Source organism: Barbatula barbatula, assembly GCF_947034865.1.
Source record: "Barbatula barbatula genome assembly, chromosome: 15".
Lineage (NCBI taxonomy): Eukaryota > Metazoa > Chordata > Actinopteri > Cypriniformes > Nemacheilidae > Barbatula > Barbatula barbatula.
The window spans coordinates 5,183,525-5,205,237 of record NC_136778.1 but is presented as its reverse complement, the minus strand read 5'-3'; the positions used below and the strand labels follow the sequence as shown (position 1 = coordinate 5,205,237).

At 36.6% G+C, this 21,713-nt stretch overlaps 2 protein-coding genes across 2 annotated transcripts; one reads left to right on the top strand and one right to left on the bottom strand.

Moving 5' to 3' along the window:
- Positions 1-9,979: 9,979 nt before the first annotated feature.
- nmbr (neuromedin B receptor) lies at positions 9,980-16,676 on the bottom strand (the record flags this gene model as incomplete). The annotated part of the gene is made up of 3 exons (XM_079474555.1): positions 9,980-10,384; positions 12,585-12,930; positions 16,273-16,676. 3 exons carry the CDS (start codon positions 16,674-16,676, stop codon positions 9,980-9,982), a joined length of 1,155 nt encoding a protein of 384 aa, XP_079330681.1.
- Positions 16,677-18,784: 2,108 nt separating this feature from the next.
- gje1a (gap junction protein epsilon 1a) lies at positions 18,785-21,187 on the top strand (the record flags this gene model as incomplete). Its single annotated transcript, XM_079473988.1, has 3 exons — positions 18,785-18,814; positions 19,728-19,910; positions 20,118-21,187. The coding sequence occupies 3 exons, from the start codon at positions 18,785-18,787 to the stop codon at positions 20,517-20,519; spliced, it is 615 nt and encodes a 204-aa protein (XP_079330114.1). The 3' UTR covers positions 20,520-21,187.
- Positions 21,188-21,713: the final 526 nt, after the last annotated feature.

Below are 21,713 nucleotides of genomic sequence, written 5' to 3'. Positions count from 1 at the left end.
TTTTTTCAAAACAACGTACGTACATTCAGTCTATTCAGATTTGTTGGCAGTGTGACACCAATGGACTGTTAACACAATGGTCTACCAGTTGTGTCACAAAAATGTTGCCTTGGAATTTTAGTATAATTATCACTTTCACTGCAAAAAAAAGATTTTGCATTTTGTCTTGTTTTCTAGTACAAATATATGAAAATTCTTAAATCAAGATATATATATATATATATACATATATATAAATATATATTATTATTATTATTAAAGAGCTGAGCTGCAAGGCAAAGCTCTCAATTTACCGGTCAATCTACGTTCCTACTCTCACCTATGGTCATGAGCTTTGGGTCATGACCGAAAGGACAAGATCCCGGATACAGGCGGCCGAAATGAGCTTCCTCAGCAGGGTGGCTGGGCGATCCCTTAGAGATAGGGTGAGAAGCTCGGGCACCCGGGAGGAGCTCGGAGTAGAGCCGCTGCTCCTCCACATCGAGAGGGGTCAGCTGAGGTGGCTTGGGCATCTGTTCCGGATGCCTCCTGGACGCCTTCCCCAGAAGGTGTTCCGGGCCCGTCCGACCGGGAGGAGACCCCGGGGAAGACCTAGGACACGCTGGTGGGACTATGTCTCCCGGCTGGCCTGGGAACACCTCGGTGTCCCCCCGGAAGAGCTAGAGGAAGTGTCTAGGGTGAGGGCATGTCTGGGCATCCCTACTTAGACTGCTGCCCCCGCGACCCGGCCCAATATAAAGCGGAAGAAAATGGATGGATGGATGGATTGATTATTATTATTTATAAAATATACAAATTAAGTAAGCTTATGTTTAAAACGAGCAAAATATGTGTCAATGGGCTAAGAAAAATAAACTTGAATTAGGGTAAAAGTAAGTCAAGTAGCGATTTTTACAATGTTTCATAGCAGCTTCACATGAAAAAGAAAACACAGAATAGGAAAATTAGAGTGAGAAGTACAAACAGAGAGAACCATCCTAATAAAAGCAATGTTAATGAAATTTGCAGCAGGTAATCTAATATTAGCAGTCTCCGGTGTGAGCAAGCCAACACAGCAAGGGTTTCAAGGAACCAAAACTCCAATAACAAATAAATGGAGAATCAACCTTAGGGAGAAACCAGCCTGCAGCTGTGAGGGCGCATTACAGCTGCAGTCAGTGACTTTGGAGTAATAGGTACTGAGTAGGGGTGTCCACGACTAAGGATTTTACACAGTCGAATCAGAATTGTCACGTCTTGCCTTTGGTCGACTGAAAGTCGAATCGTGTGCGTGTGTACGTGCATGTGGGAACGACACCAGGTGGTTAACAAGGGTACAGCGCAAAGTGCAACGTTGATGCACCAAAAAACAATCGAACATTCATTAACAGAATTTGTTTAGAACAGAATATACCTTTAGACAAAATAAAAAATGAAATAAACCAGATTCAAGACACAATGTGCAAAATAAATGTGCTTTTGCAAAATGTCTGGAATGCAAAGGAACATATATTGTTTGTAAACTTATAAATATAGTATATTGTTTGCATTTAATAAACTTTACAAACATATAGTGATTGTACCGTTTGTAAACTAACTGTACTGTTTAGCATGTTGACAAAATGTGTATATGCTATACTTGTAAGTCGCTTAAAAGCGTCTGCCAAATGAAAGAATTTGAATATAGTCAAAAACAATTATTGTTAATACAATTATTGGATATTTCCCTTAAACAACACGTAACAATGCTGTGCCACTTACTAGACTAGATCTCGCCTCAAAACCATTTTCAAAACTACTCAATAATAATGTTTTATTTTTACAAACAAGCAGGGATGGATTACTGAACGGGCCAATAGGGCCCGTAACGAGGGGCATTTGACAACCATAAGCCCGAGGGGGCCCTGAGAAAAATCTGTTGAACCAACTTTAAATAACTGGACAACAAGCAAAAATGTGAGTTCCCTCAACTATGGATTTAAGTCCACCCAACCCAAAACATGAAGTTTTGTTATAGTATTTTTATTGCATTATAAACATGCTCAAACATACTGTAAGTCTAATGAAGAACGCCCAAAATATGGGTTCAGTAACTTAAATTCCAGTAACGTAATTACCTTTGTTAGATGAACACATTAAAGTTGAATTTTTCCAGTGTAATATTAGACTTCTATAAACCCTGTACAGATTATTTTTAGCGTAGCGCAGGCATTTGACGTAGAGCGAAAACGGTTTTAATATTCATTATCATCTTAACTTTCATGTTCTATAACCGTGAATGCGCAGCTAAGGGAAAGAACGGAAAAATTGTTGGAGGGGGCTCTAACTTTCCCCTGTGCCCTTTGAAGTCATAATCCGTCCCTGCAAACGGGAATACAGCACGTTCATTACCGACGAACTACCAATAAAGTTACTTTATATACCACATGTAAAGGAGGAGTGCAATGAAGCATCTTACCATTTAAACAGTCAAAAAGTCCATTTCACTTTATCTTTCCCGTGCACTCCTTCACCGTCTTCCTGACATGCACGCTTGCTTTCAGTGCAGAGAATGGACAAGTTCCGGAAGTCTGATCCGTGCTTGCTATATGCAGTGATTTTGGTTATATTTCTATATCATGCTGCTTCTCTTTACCGGTCTCACAGCACAGAGGACGCGGAGAGTCACGATCCTGCGCTGGGTCATAGCCAGACCTCGTGCTCATATGTACTGGGGGTTCCTGTACACAACCCAACAAATGTATAATATTTTCATTTTTTGCAGTGAATTGCTGGTATGGGTTAGCAATATACCCTGCGAAGAGGTGAATTTTTTCTGAAGTGTGAATTATGATTATCTTATCCGAAATTGAATTCTGATGAATTAATACAAACTGTGAAAATTCACCAGTCACTATATGGCGACCCTTTTAGATAACGTTTCAGTTATATGATATCAATTGAGGTGTCACATTCAAAACATATTATTTCCACGGCTGAGAGGAAGATAATCATAACTTGTCACCTATCCTTCAGCAGCACTTGTCATAACATATTAGACGGACCGGCAGCTAATCACACTGTCATTACATTTCTGCATTTTTAATAATAGCAGACTTCTGTCTGTGCCCTACCAAAAACCAAATGCTAAAAGCAAGCAGCAAGGCCACTTGGGTGAGGTGACAGCAGAACCCATCCTTCCTATATGCAGACTACCTAGGTTGGTAGGACCCCTGCACCACGAGGGAGTACCGAATAAAAAACACTAATGTAAACAAGATGCTGTTTATAACTTGCATATCCAAATTTTTAGAGGAATCATTCGGGAATGTCCTTTTTTATACTTCATTTATTTAATCACTGGGATATCATTTAATTACTCGGATATCATGCAGTGGGCGGCAGGTGCGTCTTTACAAATGAACATGGCTTTAAAACTGAGCTATGGATCCGATATTCCCTATATGGTTCCAAAGCCACAAGTTACGTCAATCAAACTTTTAATTTAATTTATACTATATAAAATTAACCCCTAGTTTAATGTTTAATGTTTTTATTTTCTTTCAGTCTTTTTTTCTTATTCACTTTTTTTAAGTGTGTTTGAGTAATTTTTTATTCTTTATAGTTTACAGTTAAGTTTAGGCCTTTATCTCATTTAAATTATTTGTACAAGGGCCCCCCACAGGTTTGCTTAGGGCCCTCAGACATCTAAGATCGGCTTCGGGTGTCAGGTATAAAACAAATTTGAAAGCGTCAGTGTATTTGCACAGACATGTATTGGTGCATGCATCTTGGTATGTTCCGCATGCCGCGGGAGAAGTGAATTTAACAACCTAGAAGTAAACACAAAGGGACAGACTGATAGGTGTAAACAGAAAGTTGTTATTGTTCCATCTTTATATCAGAAGAGATCAGTTAGTTTTAATCTACCAACCTTTAGGTACATTTTTATTCACGACAGATGCTGCAGAATCTTCCAAGGTTGCTTCTTATCTTCACAAGAGTTCAAAAACGATATTGTGTGATAAATGTTAGCAGCGCTGCACAGTGTGCAATTAATGCATCATTCATCAAAACAATTTACATGTAATGACATTGTACATTGAGGGGGTGGAAGTGTGAACTGTACATATGTTTCCATTAATCATTACCGTTGCTGATGCACTACTCTGAAATCTGTCACATACTTCACCGAACTTACATGTTAATATTATTAATACCCCAAAACAAGACTTTGCTTATTAACAATATGATTAGAGATCACATTTGCAGAACATTAGATGAGCATGAAACAAAGCATGTTGCAGACTTGCCGACAGATGAGTGGCTCCCGTTGTGGCTTTAAGGGCTGTTCTTGTTCAATTAAATTGTGTTGTTCGTTCTGTAGAAAACAAAAGGGCTCGTGCCCTGTCTAAAACTGGTCAGCACTAGCCTTTGGCCATTTTTAGGTGTGAGCTAATAAAAGTGAAAAGAGTCACAGCGCGGGGGCAAACAGAAGACATGGATGCGTCAGATGGAATTATCACACAATAATGAGAAGACTGCCAATTATTTTACCTTGAGCCAGTGACCTAATCTGTAGTCAGACAGTGGACAGGAATGGCCTCTGTGTTCATTAACTGACAAAGCTCAGAACGTGGAGAAGATGTATAAAACAAAACAGACCTGATACGTGCTGTTTATGAGAGGTTATATACAGGAGCACATTGCGGAATGATGTTTTGTTCTTGGTTTACAAATTATTTATAATCCAATATATTTTTTGTCACTTCAAATGCTTAATTCTGTGGTGTTTCGAGATGTAAATGACAGACTTTGTCTATAAGTATAGGCAAAGCTTGCTATATTTGTACCTTGATTTGCACATAACACACAAGAATCTAACACAGAAGTTATATAGTGTTAATGGTTATTGGTGGTGTAAGGGATTGCTGAATTTGAAGGAGATTAATAAAGGTGGTTTTATTTTTCTTTGACAAATCTATTCAGTTGTTATTAGTTTACGTAAAGATGGCTGAATTAAACCTTGAATGTTGTAAATTGTATAACAAAATAACAAATGTCACCAAAAATTGTAAATACTTTTGGGAAAAATGTGTCATTTGATTGTCAGTTTCTTATATTTATTTGTTTTACGTCGTAATGCAATCACGTCCGTAAACCCAGTACACCTCTATTAATGTAGCATACCATTTTAGTAGTGTAGACATCCGGTGTAAACCTAAGACACGATGACCTAGAAACATTATCAATTCCATTTTTTTTCTTGGTGAGAAAAGAATTTAGATGCCTTTTTATAAACAGAGTACATTTATTGGCTTTAACACATTGATCAATAGGATAGGTCAGTATTTATGGATGTAATTACCTTAGCGTCAGTCTTTATCAGATATAAGATATTGGTGTCACTAATAATACACTGAATAATGCAGATATAGTCTAAGGATAAATTACATATACTAAAAACCTTTGCAGGTACAATCTGATCGGGTAATACATCTGATGTTCTGCAGTGGTACTGTCAGTGATTTTCTCACTTGCGTTTGTGGTGTGTTTTGTTCCATAAAGTGCCAGTGAATTTTAAGAAAAAGTCCAGAGTCTTTCTGTGATGACTTTGCGGGAAAGGTTATGAATGTTAAGGAGGATTCTAAAAACTACAGTATGCAGAACGGTAGCCCATGCAGGCAAAGTATTAAAGTTCACCGAAAGGATATTCTGTCATCGTTTACTCACCCTCTTATAATTTTAAACCTGTGTGACCTTCATTCTTCTCCAAAACATAAATGAAAATATTTTGAAGAATGTTGGTACCAAAAAACGTTGGTCCCCATAGACTTCTATTGTATGGACACAAAACCAAAGTCAATGGGGACCAACAGTTTTCTCTTGTTCTTCTGTGTTCTGAATACGCAAGAAAGTCATAGGTTCTAAATGACAAGATTACGTCTAAATAATGACACAATACATATTTTGGGGAGAACTGTATCATGAGCAGAACTGTTGACAATGAGTTACAGACTCAATGACTGCTGTTTGACCATCATCTCATGAAACATTAGCGCTAGAACTAACTTAGAAAATTAACCACGACTTTCCCCCAATAAACTCTTAATTTGTTGCTAATTAATAGCTAGTAAGGTAGTTTTTAGCTTTAGGTATTGGGTAGGGTTGTAGAGGACATGCAGAATAAGTGCTTTAAAACCAATATGCCAATAATATGCATGCTAATAACAACTAGTTCATAGTGATTATCGCCCCCTATACTGAAGGGTAACCAAAAGTTCTTTATATCAGCATTTTAACACACAGTTTCAGAAAAATACAGAAAGATTTGGTATCCATATCATGATGAGTAATGAGGGAAATTAGTCCATTTGGGCAGCCTCTGTTCTGGGCTCTTTTACCTTGCAGCCATTTTTAAACTTCAGTAATATGATGAATACAGGTCACTTAAAGTATTTTTTCCCAGAATCTCAGTTTAGTCATCGAAATATCTAGTAGGAATTAATAGCAAACTAATTACACAGACATCCTGTTTCCAATCCTGACTGAGAACCTGCATGACAATTAGGCAATAAAACTAAAGCCCAATTAACTACATCTGGTCTGCTGTTCACTGAGGGTTGTTGGGAAACGTGTGCATTTGTGCTTTTCAGTTGCTGTTTAAATAATGAAAAGATGACATAACTTTTTTAGCACTCCTCTGTGACTGATTTAAAAAGAACATTTATTTGATCTTATTTTTAAGGATGTTCCATTTTCTTCAAACTGTTGTTTTACAGAAACAGCTTTTTATGCGCTTTCATTATCATTTCATAAAGGACAGTTTGTATTATGTTCAGGTAAAGAAAATATTAGTTCTATTAATCAGCACCGTTTGAATCATTATGGAGACGAGAACCGTGTAGTGGGCATGAAAAATTACATTTAACTTTAAAATTCAGAAGGAGAGTCAACCCTCTGACAACCTAGAGTCAGCTTCTATCTGGGTTTTGGTATAGCCCAAATTTTTATTTTATTAATTTTTTTAACCAATTTTGTCTTTGATGTACAATTATTTCAGTTATTGACATATCTGTTTTCTTCCAAAGTCAGTCTCTGGGGAAATAAAAGGAAAATTCTCTGCTACCCTGCAAGACATTGAGAGAATCCCACACACATGGTAAAAGTTTTCTCTGTAAATGAATAAATTATGCTCTGAAAATTAACCGAATTTTGAAAATAGCTTAAGAATGTTATTACAGTAAATAAAAAAAGCTTTGCATTCTCCAGTTCTGGTTTTATGTACACAAACATCAGATATTTGTAGACTTCAGTCCACAACTCTTGTTTATTTGTTTTCGAATCTTTAACAACTTATCAGTATTTTAAACACATCTTGACTGACATTGAACAATTAATGTCTCGCAAATAATACAAGAAACAAGTTCACTAATAATCTAAAGAAAACATTAAAATAGACATTGTAAATTGACTGTAAGAAACAGCTTGTGATATTTTAACGTTTAGAAGCAGTAAGTGCTGTATTTATTCATATTCATTTATTTAAGTATGGTCACATGATGACATTTGTAAAATATTCAACAATACATTATAAGACGTACAATGGAAATTCGGACACCCAACTTTGTTGCAACATCTGAGCCTATTCCACTTTATCCCTATCTTAAATAATGTGGTTCAGGTCTAGCCACACTGTACTTTGTATCAGTAAACCAATGAATACGTGCACAGGATAATATCCCTTCCTTGCTTTTTTATTAACCCCCCCACAAAACTGTTCATGCAACTCTCCATGTTATGGTGTAGTATTGTAGAGTAGAGGGTGTCCACATACTGTTAAACAGAATGTATGTGTAATTACATTTCAAGCATTTTATAAAACGAAACTAAATAAAACTATTGTAAACACAATTCATTCAATAAATCAACAGATCACGAATATGAGGAGGACAAATATTAATGAAGTTAGTGAGGAAATTAGAAGTAATCTTGTTGGGTTCAATTGGTACATTTAGGTCTGAGCTTGATGGAATCAATGAATGTATCAGGGTAGTTGAGGAGTTGATGGTGGATTTTAATTAAAAGATCTTGATTCAGATCACATGATAGAATTAACCAATATGCTATTATGGTGAACCTGTGTGATTCTTTTTTTCATTAAAGCATTAGATATCGGCTTAAACAGAACCTATAGATCTGAGCACTGAACCACAACCATGTTAAGCTCTTGCGCAATCTTTCAATTCGGGAGCACACGACTCTCTGGCCGGATATTAATGTGTCTATCTATCATTTTTTTGGCTGCGAGTTCCCAAGGGGGATCATTTTATTCCCTAATTACCATAAATATTGTCTCCCTGTAATCATTGTGTTTAAAAAACAAAGAAAAACAACAGATGCTAAACTAATCAGAGAGCCAGAGGTCAGTAAACTTCTCAGGTTTAGTATGACATTAGAAAATGGAAATGACCTGCAGAAAGTTCATCAGTTCCAGGCGTATACATGTGGATTTATTGCATATTAACAATGTAGACAAAATGATGCTGTAACCTGATTTTTAAGTTATATTAAAAATCAGGTTTAGTCATATTATGTTAAAATCGCTTGTTCTTAGGAGTTCATGGCTATTTAAATAAAATAATTAGTGTTGAATTAAAAAATCTAAATGCATATTTAAAATGGGAAGGTATTCTGCAAGGATCTATTCTTTAATGGATTACACTGCTTTCACGTGATACATAGTTGTTTCTGTACGTTTCCTTAAAGGAACAATTGACCAATTGACTATATAAAAGTGCCATTTAAGTGAATGCATTTACTCTCACAGTCAAAAACAAATTAAGTACACGGGCAATGGTTGGAGGGTTCGGTTGAATCAATCATCCCACAATACATTTACATCCTACTTCTGTGGAACAGTGAGAATCAATGCTTGGTGTTGCTTCTCAATGTACATCCACTGAGATCCCAAAAGTGTTTTTGTTTTGGACACAAAATCATGTTGAGTTGCATATTTTAGATGCTTATCTTTCGGGTTGTTTCGGGACCTCGAGAGAGATTGATAATGTGGTTTAAAGGTTGCCTGCCTGTTCAATTTTCCATGTTTTTCTGATGTCACAACCAATAAAGTTGTTACGGAAAATTCGCCACAGCTGTAGATACAGACATGATGTGGCTCATGACAAAAGGACAGATTTGAAAAGTCATACAACAATAATGTTGTAATGCAGTGATTAAGATGATCATATTTGCTGGTGAATGAGATCATACGCAGCTGCTCCTTTTTCTGCCACATCTCGATGTCCTTCTGGCTCATATTTTGGACGTTACAGGGAAACATGTTAGAGAAATTGATATTCATGTTGAATCGTAATCTGTTTACGTATATATTAATCTAATCACCACAGTTTACCCTTAAGTGTTGGACCTCTCTGATAAATCATTGTGGGCATTAACATTCACCGGAGAGAGCCGTGTCGAAGCTCCTGTTGCTCCTAAATTGACTATATTGCATTTGTCTGAGAAACGGAACGCGAGCATAGATGAAATGAATGATTTTGAGAGCATCTGTGTAATATCCCTGCCAGTCAAACTCTTTGTTTAATTTCATTGGTGAAAGCAACCCGCTCATTTTATTTACTAAACATTCAATTACTGTATTAAGTGCACTTTCGATCAAATAGTTAAAAAAATCTCTTTCCCTGTATCCCTTACACGAAAATGGAAATATGATTGTTGTTGTGGTCTGTACAGATCCGATATTTATTGGTAGAAAATGGATTTAGCTTGATATTAAATATTGTCTTGAAATCAGGATATCCATTCATTTCTGGGAGCAATTAGAAAAAATTTTCAGAAACAAAGAAAATTTCATTTCGGGCACAGTCAGAAAGAAAGATAAGCGTACATGCAATATTTAAAACGGTTATCCTTCTGTCATTCCCGCTCCAATGACCGCCACACAGCTGCATCACCGAATGCTTCAAAAACTAAACTCAAGTCACTGACCCTCTGGGTATTAGTAAACCAAAGCTGAGCAGTTCTGAGATCGGATGCTAAATGTCTTGTGTCCGTTGGCCACAGTGGGTGTGCTCTTCCTGATAGAGGTCATGCGGATGGCAACGGTGCTCTGGAGGTAACTGCTGTTGCGCTCTTGGTATTTGCGACGTCTGCACATCAGCTGGTTGTTGAAGTGCCTGCGGAAGCTCTCACTCAGCAGGTAAAGGGCGAAGGGGTTCACGCAGGAGCTGGAGAAACTCAGCACGCGCGCCACGAGCGTGATGATGAGGTGCAACAGCGACGAGTCAATTTGTCGATAGATGAAGGAGCGGTACATATAGAGAACGTGGTTGGGGAACCAGCATAGCGCGAAGAGGCCCACGAACACCAGGACGATCTTGGCTAGACGCTTTCTCGTTTCCGTCTTGGGGGAAGGAAGGTGAGATAGAAAAAATTATAGATTAGAGGAGTCAATAAAGCATGAGGTGCATTCAAGATGTGGAAGATGTCAATAAACATGCATGCAAGTTCAGCTGTTTATGTTTTAGACTGATTCCGAACTCCCACATTGCCCGTGAATATCTAAAAACTTTATTTTCTTGAGTTTGTGAACAAAAATGACCAGAAACACACCTGCAAACTTCGCTCGCTGCTGCCTGCTCTTTGGGAACTACCCAAGTTTGGTATCTATGTAAAGCTTAGAATTTTCCCTTTTGGGTTTACCTACTCTTCACAACATCATTACAGTGGTAGGCCAATAGAGAGTGTTAAAACAAAAAAATGTCCCCTTGTGACTGGTTTTGTGGTCCAGCTTTGGAAATTATAATTACATAAACAAGATAGATTTGATTATGTCTCTTAAATAAACATTTACTTTTTTCTCTTAAAGGGATATTCACCTGAAAGGCTAATTTATTTAATCATTTATTCACACTCTTTCCAAACCTGTATGACTTTCTCTCTTATGCAGAACACAAAAGAAGACATTTTGAAGAACGTTGGTAACCAAACAACAATGGCCTCCATCGACTTCCATTGTATGAACAGAAAACCATTGAGTCATTTCTCAAATTTTCTCTTGGGTTTCACAGAAGGAAGAGTTTTATATTGGTTTTCAATGCTGGTGAATAAATTGGCGGAACCTCTTTAAGATGCATGATCACCCATATCAGAGCAGGACAAGACCAGTGTTCAACTTAAACAATGCTGATGATACACCGTAGCGTCAAGGACAAGAGAAAGTCAAGAATGTTTGCTGCCTTGAAATAGCTGCTGAGAGAGAATATTAACTAGAATATCTGTCATCCGTAAGGAATCTGGGAACAATGTTTAACAGATGAGTCACAGCACAGTGTAAGGACTAAAATACAGTACAAGACAGTTGCTCATTTTGCCCAGATTGTCAATCTCGACTTGTTGCAGGAAGTCAGTTAGTGTGTTTCTATCTGAAACTTTCAGTTTCAGTTCTTTCAGTTCAAGTCTGCAAGTGTATGATCTAGTTAAAAAAAATCTGTTCAGACTTGAAAAATCTTGTAGTGTATTCCAGACATAACATAAAATGCTCTGACAATATGATATTTCAATGAAGAGTATCCTGTTCAGGTGAGGGTAGTTTTATCTGAGCTCTTAAAATGTTTATGGTGAGGTGTCATCATAAACAGACAAATGGCACTTTGCAAATCAGCTGTTACTTTAAATTATAGAATGGATAGTGCCGGTCAAGGGTTTTCAATTGGTTGTGTTTGGCACAGCTATGAACTCTTAAATGAACTACTGTTAGGATCACTGCGCAGGACCACAACTGATCATCAGTTTTGTTGGGCGCTGTAGGAAAGGCACTATCCATGTTGGGCGCTGTCTTCTCATGGATTGAACTTGAATGGCTCCTTGATATTCTTATAATGTGGTAGCCAGTTAATAAAAACATAAATTTGCTTTATGCGTATTCACAATGTAGAAAACCCCATTGTACCATATTGCTTAAAGGGATAGTTTAGCCAAGATAAAAAATACTGTCATAATTTATTCACCCTTGTGTCATTGAAAACGTGTAGAAACCAAAAGATATTTTGAGAAATGTCTAAGTGGTTTTGTGTCAATACAATGCAAGTCAATGGGGGCCAATGTTATTTGGAAGAAAGAAAGTCATTAAGGTTTGGATTGACATGAGGGTGAGTAAATGTCTTTGTAAAATGGTAATTCAAAGCTGTCTGGTCATCACTTTAGTGTCTGGTATAATCGCCAAGCCTCTATGTTATTGTTTTTGTAAAAATACAGTTTTTGCCCTAGACCCATAGGGCCAGTTTCCCGAACAAGGATTAGTTTAAACCAGGACTAGGCCTGAGTTAAATTAGGATATTTAAGTTATGTTTAAAAACATACTTTACAAAAAACATTACTGGTGTGCATCCTGAGACAAAACAATCGCACTGATATATTTTAAGATATGCCAGTGTAAATTATTTTCGTTAAAGACACCTCTAACATTTCATTTGATATTTAAAACATAATTCATGAAAAGGGTACAACCGTTCAAAAGTGTGCTGTGCTCGAAAAAGATCTTATGATTGAATACAGAGGATTAGCATTCTATCGATGTCATCTATACTCTTTTAAGCTCTTACCTGTCTTTTGGAGTGCTCGCTAATCTCACCAGGCATATCATGAGCGCTCTTGATAAGTGTCCTTGCGATGTGATAGTAGTAGACAGAGATAATGCTCAGAGGAATGAGGAAGTAGACTAGGAAAATCATAATTGAGTGAATCCTTGGATGCATCTCATTAGAGAGGGGATATGGCACGCAGGCGGCGAACGTCGTGTTCTTGTAAGGCATGTGAACCACCTGCGAGAAGACAGCCTCGGGTACAGCCAGCAGCACCGAGACGATCCATATAGTGACGGCCTTCAAGCAGGTCCAGAATACGGCGCTGGAGGTCTGGATGTCCATAGGGTTCACAATAGCTTTGTGTCTAAGGGAAACATAAGTGAAGAATTGTCATCAAACAGATTGCAGTTCCTTTTATCCAGGTTGTGGCTGGATGAAAGAGAAAATTGGCTTGTTTATCATCAATTTATCGTTGCTTGAGGGAAAACACCATTGTCTCCTATCTTAAGAATTGATTTTATACTGAAGTTTATGTTTGAGGTTCTGTGCCGATTTGAAAGGTTTGCTTTTTTATCACACAAGGTTGTTGAGATTAAAGACACAAGAGCTTAAAAGAGTTCCTGTCATTCTTTGGCTGTTTCATGTTAACAAAATGACTGTGAAAATCTTACTGTCGTCATACAGGAATACATTTTCCTCATTAGATAAGCTTATTATGGGGCATCTTTGAATAATTTGATTTCTATGGGAACACGATCGTGATGGAAAATGACACAGACTGTAAATTTGTATTGTGTTGCGTGATGCTACATGGACTTTTATACTTTTTCAAATCATTAAGAATATTTATTGGACAAATTAGATAAGTGATAAGTGACGCTGACTGTTAAGATGAAAAGTACATAAAGAAATTCAGTTTTCAAGTTTCAGAAGATTAGGATACAATATGATTCATGCTCTCGTGGGTTCAATTTAATTTTGTTTACTTGGAAAATATTAGTCATATAAAATTCAGTGAGCATGTAAAAATCCACATCTTGTACTTTTTAGATTTTTGCATCACCCATGATTCATAAAAATGTTTTTTATCTGAGTAAACCTTAAAAAACACTGGGGATTTGAAAAAATCTACTTTAAAACTACATGAAAGTTATAAATGACTTATCTCAGGTTGATCTCTTTTCAAAGGAAAAGCGGTCCTATAGGAAATACCATTAAACAAGATATGTATTTACTTTGCACAATCTTTCAGATATTCTGCTTGAGGTTCAAAGTCAACACAAAACCCATAGACATTCATGGGTGAGAAATTGGTTGGCTTTTGTTCCAAGGAAATAGTCTATTTACTTCTATTGACAGTGTCTTTCTGACGTTCTTCCGTCTTCGTCTTTATGGTAAATGGAAATGTGATGTGACTATATTCTCGCCCTGAATTCTCTCTTCCACCAGGTTGCACTGCCCTAGGCTTGCTCTTTCCTCTCACGGTGAACACGTACCACCCAGCTTGACGCAAGTGTGAGTGGAGGAGCAACAAATCACAGTTTGATTTCTTCTTGAGTAAACAACAATGAGTTGAATATATGAACTGACGGACATTTAGATGTAATTTCTTGTATGTCAAGCTTGACTATGAATGTTGAGTAAGCACTAATCGGATTAAAGTCTTTAAGAAGATCATTTATATTTATGCTTTTGGCAGATTCTTTTTCCCAAACGACTTCAAACAAGGTGGATTTTTTTCCCAAAACATTTAATAGGTATCTGCATTAAAGAGACAGTTCACCCAAAAATGAAAATTCTGTCATAATTTACTCACCTTCGAGTTTTTCCAAGTTGGTAAAAATGTCTTTGTTCTGATGAATACGGAGAAAGATATTTGGAAGAATGCCTATAACAAGACAGATTTGCCCTGGTTGACTACCATAGTAGGAAAATACAATGGTATAGTCAAAAGTGCCCCAGAACAGTCTTACATTATTCAAAATGTGTTCATTTGTGTTCAACAGAACAAAAACAATTTCAAAAGTATAAATGAAAATTCTGTCATCATATTCTCATCTTTGAGTTGTTCCAAATATGTTTAAATGTATTTGTTCTGATGAACACAGAGAAGATATTTGGAATTTGGAAGAATGCATAACCAGCCATTGCACCCCATTTGACCCCCATAGTAGGATGATTACTTTATCATTTTTTTGTTCTGTGGAACACAAAAGAAGAAATTTTTTAAAATGTAGGACAGTAAACAGTTCTGGGGCACTTTTGACTACCATTGTATTTGTCCTACTATGGTAGTCAATGGGGGGCAAAATCTGTTTGGTTATAAGCATTCTTCCTTGTGTTCATCAGAACAAAGAAATGTATACAGATTTGGAAAAACTCGAAGGTGAGTCAATTATGACATAATTTTCATTTGTGGGTGAAGTAGCCCTTTAATTACACCCATGATCTACAAAAAACATCTGGGCCAGCATGCAACTCTTTCCTGTTGCTCTTGATAAAAAACTGTCATCATTTATAAATAAATTTGAAGAGCATCGTAGATAAGAACAGTACATTTGTCCTCCTGCAAGGGAAAGCTCGTCAATTAAACAACCCCAAGACTCAATTTGGCCAGGAGATTATTTTTCACAAGTACCTGACCATTGATTACATTTAGCATTACAATTCTCTTTTGGGGAAGGGAGCTGTTAATGTGAACTGCAAATTGATAAATGAAATGTGATCAGACCCCAGGGACGTGGCATAATCACTGGGGCACAAATGAACTTTCAGTTGATCCAGACAACAAACAGATCATTGGGAAGAGCTACAAATCTGGGTGGACAAGGTCATAACCTTTAGTCAGGGCCCCTAGCACTAAAACCAAAAAGATAAGATTTAGTAGGACATGGAGAACATTCCTCATCTTCACCACAGAGACCCAACAACATGAATTATATAGCTCCTTTACTGCCAGCAGTCCTGCAGATAAAAACCAGACTGTCAGATAATCCATTAATAACAAAGTTGCCAATCATCTTTAAAGGAAAAACCCTGGCAGATACAAGAAAACTTCCAGGTGCAGTTTATAGAAGTAAAAATGAATCATGGCCATGATAGATATTTTGAAATGAACAATAACCCTTATTATTGTAAATATGGCACAAAGTTATCTCTGCAGCAATGATGCCTCCACAGCATTTTCTGTCCTATTTGCTTATGAAAACACTGCATTTCTGTAATACAATTCACTGCACTGTAAGTAAATCAGAATAATGATGATGTCGGGGCAGGCTCTGGAGATAAATTCTAGCCTTCAAACATTATATGTATGAAAACAAAATCCAGATAAAACAGCCTGATACATTTTTCATTATTTGTCTAGCACACAGCCATGTAAGAGAAAACAGCTGCATTTTTGTTGAGAAATTAATCTGTGAGCCTTGTATCAGATTAAATGTAGAACCTCTATAAACTGTTGGCCAAGTATATTGATACCTAGAGCCTTAAGATAATTATGGTCTGTGAATTCATGTATTTATGTGAGTTGCTCTCAACTACAAGTGTTAAAAGAGTTACACTACTTAATGAGAAAAGTAATTAGAGGTTGTGGTTTTTAGATTTTAGATTGTGCATTCACATACATTGTTTTTAATTTCATTGTAATACATTTGTTGAATCTCTTGTTTCTGTGTCTGCAGTTCATTCATGATTTTTTTCTTACCTGTCCGCACTCAGCGCCGTGAGAGTGAACACGGAGACTCCGACCGAGGTGAGCTGAATCACCGGAATCATCTTACATGCCACTATTCCGAAGATCCACTCCTCGTAGAAATACCGGATCGCGTCCATAGGCACACAGGTGACCAAAAGCAAAATATCTCCCACGGCCAAGCTGGAAATAAAAATGTTGGGCACACTTCGCATTGCGCTCGTGGTGATGAATATTTTGACAAGCGTGATGTTGCCCACCAGACCAATCGTGATTATAAGTATATACACCGAAGGAATCACGCATCGAATGATGAAATGCACGGTTTCCTCTCCATCTGGTGTCCAGTCGTCTGTGGAGTTCTCGGGGATTGAGCTATTCTCGGAGAACGAGATGTTTTTCAAAGTATTATCCATATTTCGGTTTAGTGGTTAGAAATAGAAGAAGTGAGTTAAAAATGTCTTAAAAGTTCCCCCGCGTGGGTGAGAAGCGCTGTCCACCAAACTTAGTGCTGAAATGAGCGTCGTCTTCAGCTCCCTAAAGTTGACTGGCTTCTTTGACAGAGAGGAGCAAAGACGGGGAGCCACCACCTCAATGCGCACGGTGTTGCAGAGAGCGCAGCACCAAATATCTATCTATCTATCTATCTATCTATCTATCTATCTATCTATCTATCTATCTATCTATCTATCTATCTATCTATCTATCTATCTATCTATCTATCTATCTATCTATCTATCCAAAGCGTCATACAGTGCATTTAATGTTTTTTATAATGTTCTTTGTGTTCCCATCCATCTATCTCCTGATTTAACGTGTTTTCAATATACATTTAAAAATCGGAAAGAGTTGTTAGCTGTGGTCGTTCTTCGTCATTGTGTTTTCTGTACTTGTCAGTCGCTGCTTTTGTCCGCGCTCCCTTATCAGGATTCGACTGGAGGTCTTTCATGCTCCTTCTATGGCTCGCAGGGGGATTTACCGAGGAAAGAATTCCAATAAATACGTAATCAGAAAACCAGCTGGGTCTGGACAATTGGAGGGGGAAACAGGTATAGGCTTTTTGTGGTAAAAAAGGCGCCTCGCAGTCCCTTGAAAGAAAACTGGCGCACAACAGAGAAATAAATACTTCTGGGTGTTTAAAGATCAAAGCCTTGCACAAACAGATGTTGATAATCTCTGTTTTAGAAATAGTCGCAGGCAAAACAGAGACATTTTTGTTTTATTATAAATGTTTTAGTTCTAGAGAAGGAATTCGTTTCGGAACCGATTTATTGGTCTCAGGTAAGAATATAAATATCCTATACTTTAATTTATTTAATAAAATAATATTTTCCGATTCACTTTTTCTAAATTATCTTTTTTAAAAGCTATTCAAACTTATAGCGATTGTTTTTCTACGTGAGCTATAAAAGATCAACCAGGGGAAGAATCAAATTCCCAACATGACATGAGCCTCTGGCTATATACCTGAATGTGTTTCAGACTAATGTCTCAATAAAAGGCAAAACATTTCCCTGACTCGTTCTGTCTCCCTAGAAATTTACATTGACATGTTAAACCTGACATTGCCTGACTGTGCTATACCGCATTATGACAGCACACTCTCGTGATTTGTCATGGTATTAACCAGCATTACTCTTTATTTTTCTATTTGTGTGTGGTGTCGTAAACTTGCCCGAATACAGATGTTCTCTGTTGATGTAAATGTGGCCTCCGGTCGCATGGTAATTTCATATGTTGATTTAGTGACCTCTGCTGGCATTAATGACGCTGTTGATGCGATGAAGGTTATTCAATAGATTCAAATGATATCTAATTTGTTATAATTATAGAGACATTTAATGAGATGTTTTGCTAAAGGAAAATTTGTATATAATCTATAAAAGTGCAGTATTAATATGTATACGAAACGGCACTTGTTAGTAATACGCAGTATAAACAGTTCCTATCAAAATAAAAACAAAAAACAGCCAAATATGAATTTCCTTAAACGTTATTCATTAGCAAAACACATGATAAATATGGAGTGTAAATTATTACTCAAAAAGGGAAGTTAAGTTTAATTAGAAACTTTTGTATTTTCAAAAACGTTATGCACAAAACCTAAAAAACTCTAAAATGACAAATATTCATCATTTACATCACAACACATCTATTTTATACTGTAGCAGTAGCACTTGGTTAATACCATAACTTACAAAACAGTTTTAAGCATGGATATGACGAAGAAACACTTTGATTGACAGCTATGCTTGCGTCTACACCACGTGCGCAATGACCGCACGACCAGCAGACCTCAATTCTACCATTTCGGTAAATAGCATCTCTTTGGCCATAATCTGATCTATAATGATCTATTCTCTGCCCCGTTTCTTTGATGTCTTGACTGTCTGTTTGCTGTTTGGTTTATGACTGGGAGAAGCGTGCCTTTAGAAAGGCGCCCCCAACATGCGCTTTTCCAGCAGGTCTGTCATTCCCTCGGAACGCATGAGAGCAGGACCTCGGTTCTGATTTAAGAAGGGGGATGAACAACACTCCGCCTGGATTACGGTTGGTGTGTGGACTTTTTATACACAATTTAACATTTGTGAAACATGTTTTACTCTGTTTACGTTTACGTAGTTTAGAAAGAACCAGTCTAGACACATTTAAATTGGCCTGCTGTCTTTAAAGAAAAGGTAATATAGTATACAGATATACAATGAAGAAAATACTTTTTAAGTGATACATCAAGATATACTTTTAATATCAATATATGTAATACATATGTGGAAATTCTTATAAAGAACCCTCAAGATATAATTCCTTAACCATCTATTATTGCCTTGAATTATTGTCCTATTTTTAAAGTCAAAATTAAGTTAATGGGAGATTACTCAAGTATTTGGAAAGTGCATTTGTAAAGTTATTTGTGGACTTTTTTCATTATGCGATCATCATAGTCACACAATTGCATATTTGCTCTGCTCTATTGTGAGTAACACCAGTTGTTTTTTGCTGACAGAATTGAATAGGGATTAGCCTTGGCTGACCATGTTGGCCTTTGTTTTTTCCTTTTTTGTTTTCTGTGTCTTTGTTTTTTCACTGAGTGAGTAAATTGATGAAGGCAGTGAGGATAAAAGAGAAATATGCACGGACAGGGTTTTTTTAAAGCGAAAGGTCATTGAGAGGTTTGTAGTTGCCATCAGCTCATGCCTGCTGGTAAAGATTGGAAACGATTGTGATGAATAACTGTAGCATTATGTGGAGTTTTAAAGCCAAACTATGTCCTTAAACTACATCATTAACTTTTATGAGAGATGTGTGAGTATGATATCCAAAGTTAGACTTTATTTGCAAAATTTGATTTATTTTGAACTTTGGATTTATTGAAAATGTCTGAATCACCTCGTGTTATTTTTTCATTATTATTCATTATTTTTTCATCCTGTTAAAACTTTAATGTTAAACTACATCTGACATTTCAGCTCAGGCCTCCAACAGTGATAGGCCAGTTCCACACACTGTTTTTTGGCTCTGTTCGTACGTTTTTCCTTGGGGTCCTTGGATTCGCTGTCTATGGCAATGAAGCCCTTCACTTCAGCTGTGACCCAGACAGAAGGGAATTAAATCTTTACTGTTACAACCAATTCAGGCCTATAACACCTCAGGTAAAAGTGTAGAAATGTATTTGCTTTTCTACTATAGTGATAAAATACTAACAAGACATTGTAAAGACATGTTTTACTGACTCTAATGACAAAATGGTGAATAACAAACGTTAAGTTGAATTTGAAGCAGTCGGCATTGGATGATCACAAATAATGTATATATAGCCTGTGGAATCTTCAATGTATTTAATCTTGTTTTTCTCATAGGTATTCTGGGCATTGCAGCTAGTTACTGTCTTGGTACCTGGAGCTGTTTTCCATCTTTATGCTGCCTGTAAAAATATAGACCAGGAGCAGATCCTCCACCGACCCATGTCCACAGTTTTCTACATCATCTCTGTCCTTCTAAGAATTATTTTGGAAGTTTTAGCATTTTGGCTTCAGCGTCACCTTTTTGGTTTCCTGGTTGAGCCTATTTACATGTGCGACGCCAGTGCCTTAGCGAAGATATTCAACTTCACAAAGTGCATGGTTCCTGCACACTTTGAGAAAACCATCTTCCTTAGCGCGATGTACACTTTCACCATCATCACCATTCTCCTCTGTATCGCTGAGGTTTTTGAGATCCTTTTTCGAAGACTAGGCTATTTAAACCAGCCAATGACTTGAGAATTTAAAGAATTTTGAGTGATGCTTCCACACATCTTTGTTTGATGTTTTCTGTAAATCTCTGGAAGACAGAAAGGACATAAACCCTCATACCTCTGCATTTTCTGTTGGTAGACAGATGAAGACATTTATTGTTCCTTTTTTGGTCTAGAGGGTCTTCGCCTCTATGTATTTTTGATTGACATATCAACTAGCCACATGCTTATTTGGCAATTATGCTTAACGCAATATAAGTTTCATAATGAAATATGTAGTTTATATCTAAGTATTACACAAATTTAAGGTAATATTTCAAATATTTTATTCAAACATTATTGTTGATTGATTTTTTAATGGAACGAGAGAGTACAGTACAAAGAACAATGCTTAGTAAGATCATTTTTGATTGGTAAAAGACTGCACGGTAATAATTTCTGCACTTGGTCATATTCATAAATAATGATGGTATATTATGATACTGTTCATTTTCATATTCTTTAGTGTGTGTGTGTGTACTGTTTTTACAGGGTTTGATGTATCTGTACTTTTTATCATCCATCCATCCAACTTTTCTTCACATTCTCAGCTTTGTGTTTCATCTCAGGTACAAAAGGGCACACTGTGAACTATTATTTTGTGTCAGAGAATAACTGTTTACCTTTGGGAAAAGTGAATTAAAGAAACACCTGAAAAGAAACAGTTTGGCCTACACATCCCTTCACAGATAAAGGTTTTTTACTTTGTTTAAAGAGTTGACTGTCTATGAAAATAGGTCATTATGTGCCTTCATATATCTTCATATACGTCACATAATAGCTCTAATATGTTACTGGTCTAGGGTGATGTTTTGTGTAAAACAATTCATAAATCAGTCAGACATCCGATATGTGTGATTCAAAAATATGAAAATATTTGTGAGGTTTGGTCCAATTAATCAAAAAAAGCTATTTAAAATTGTGATTTATATTTACACATCTTTGAGATTGGTATTCACACGTATTGTAAGAATAAAAAATATTTTGGAAAGTGAATAGGTACATAATGTGCCTTAGCAAAAACAAAACATAAATAGAGAAGGAAACAAAAACTGTTAATATGACTATATTATAAATAATAATACATAAATGTGTGAACTCTATATTTTAGAAATGTTATTTTTTCTTCATATAAAGAGATATTTGATCCTTGTTTCTGAAATGTATTTTTTTTGTCTGT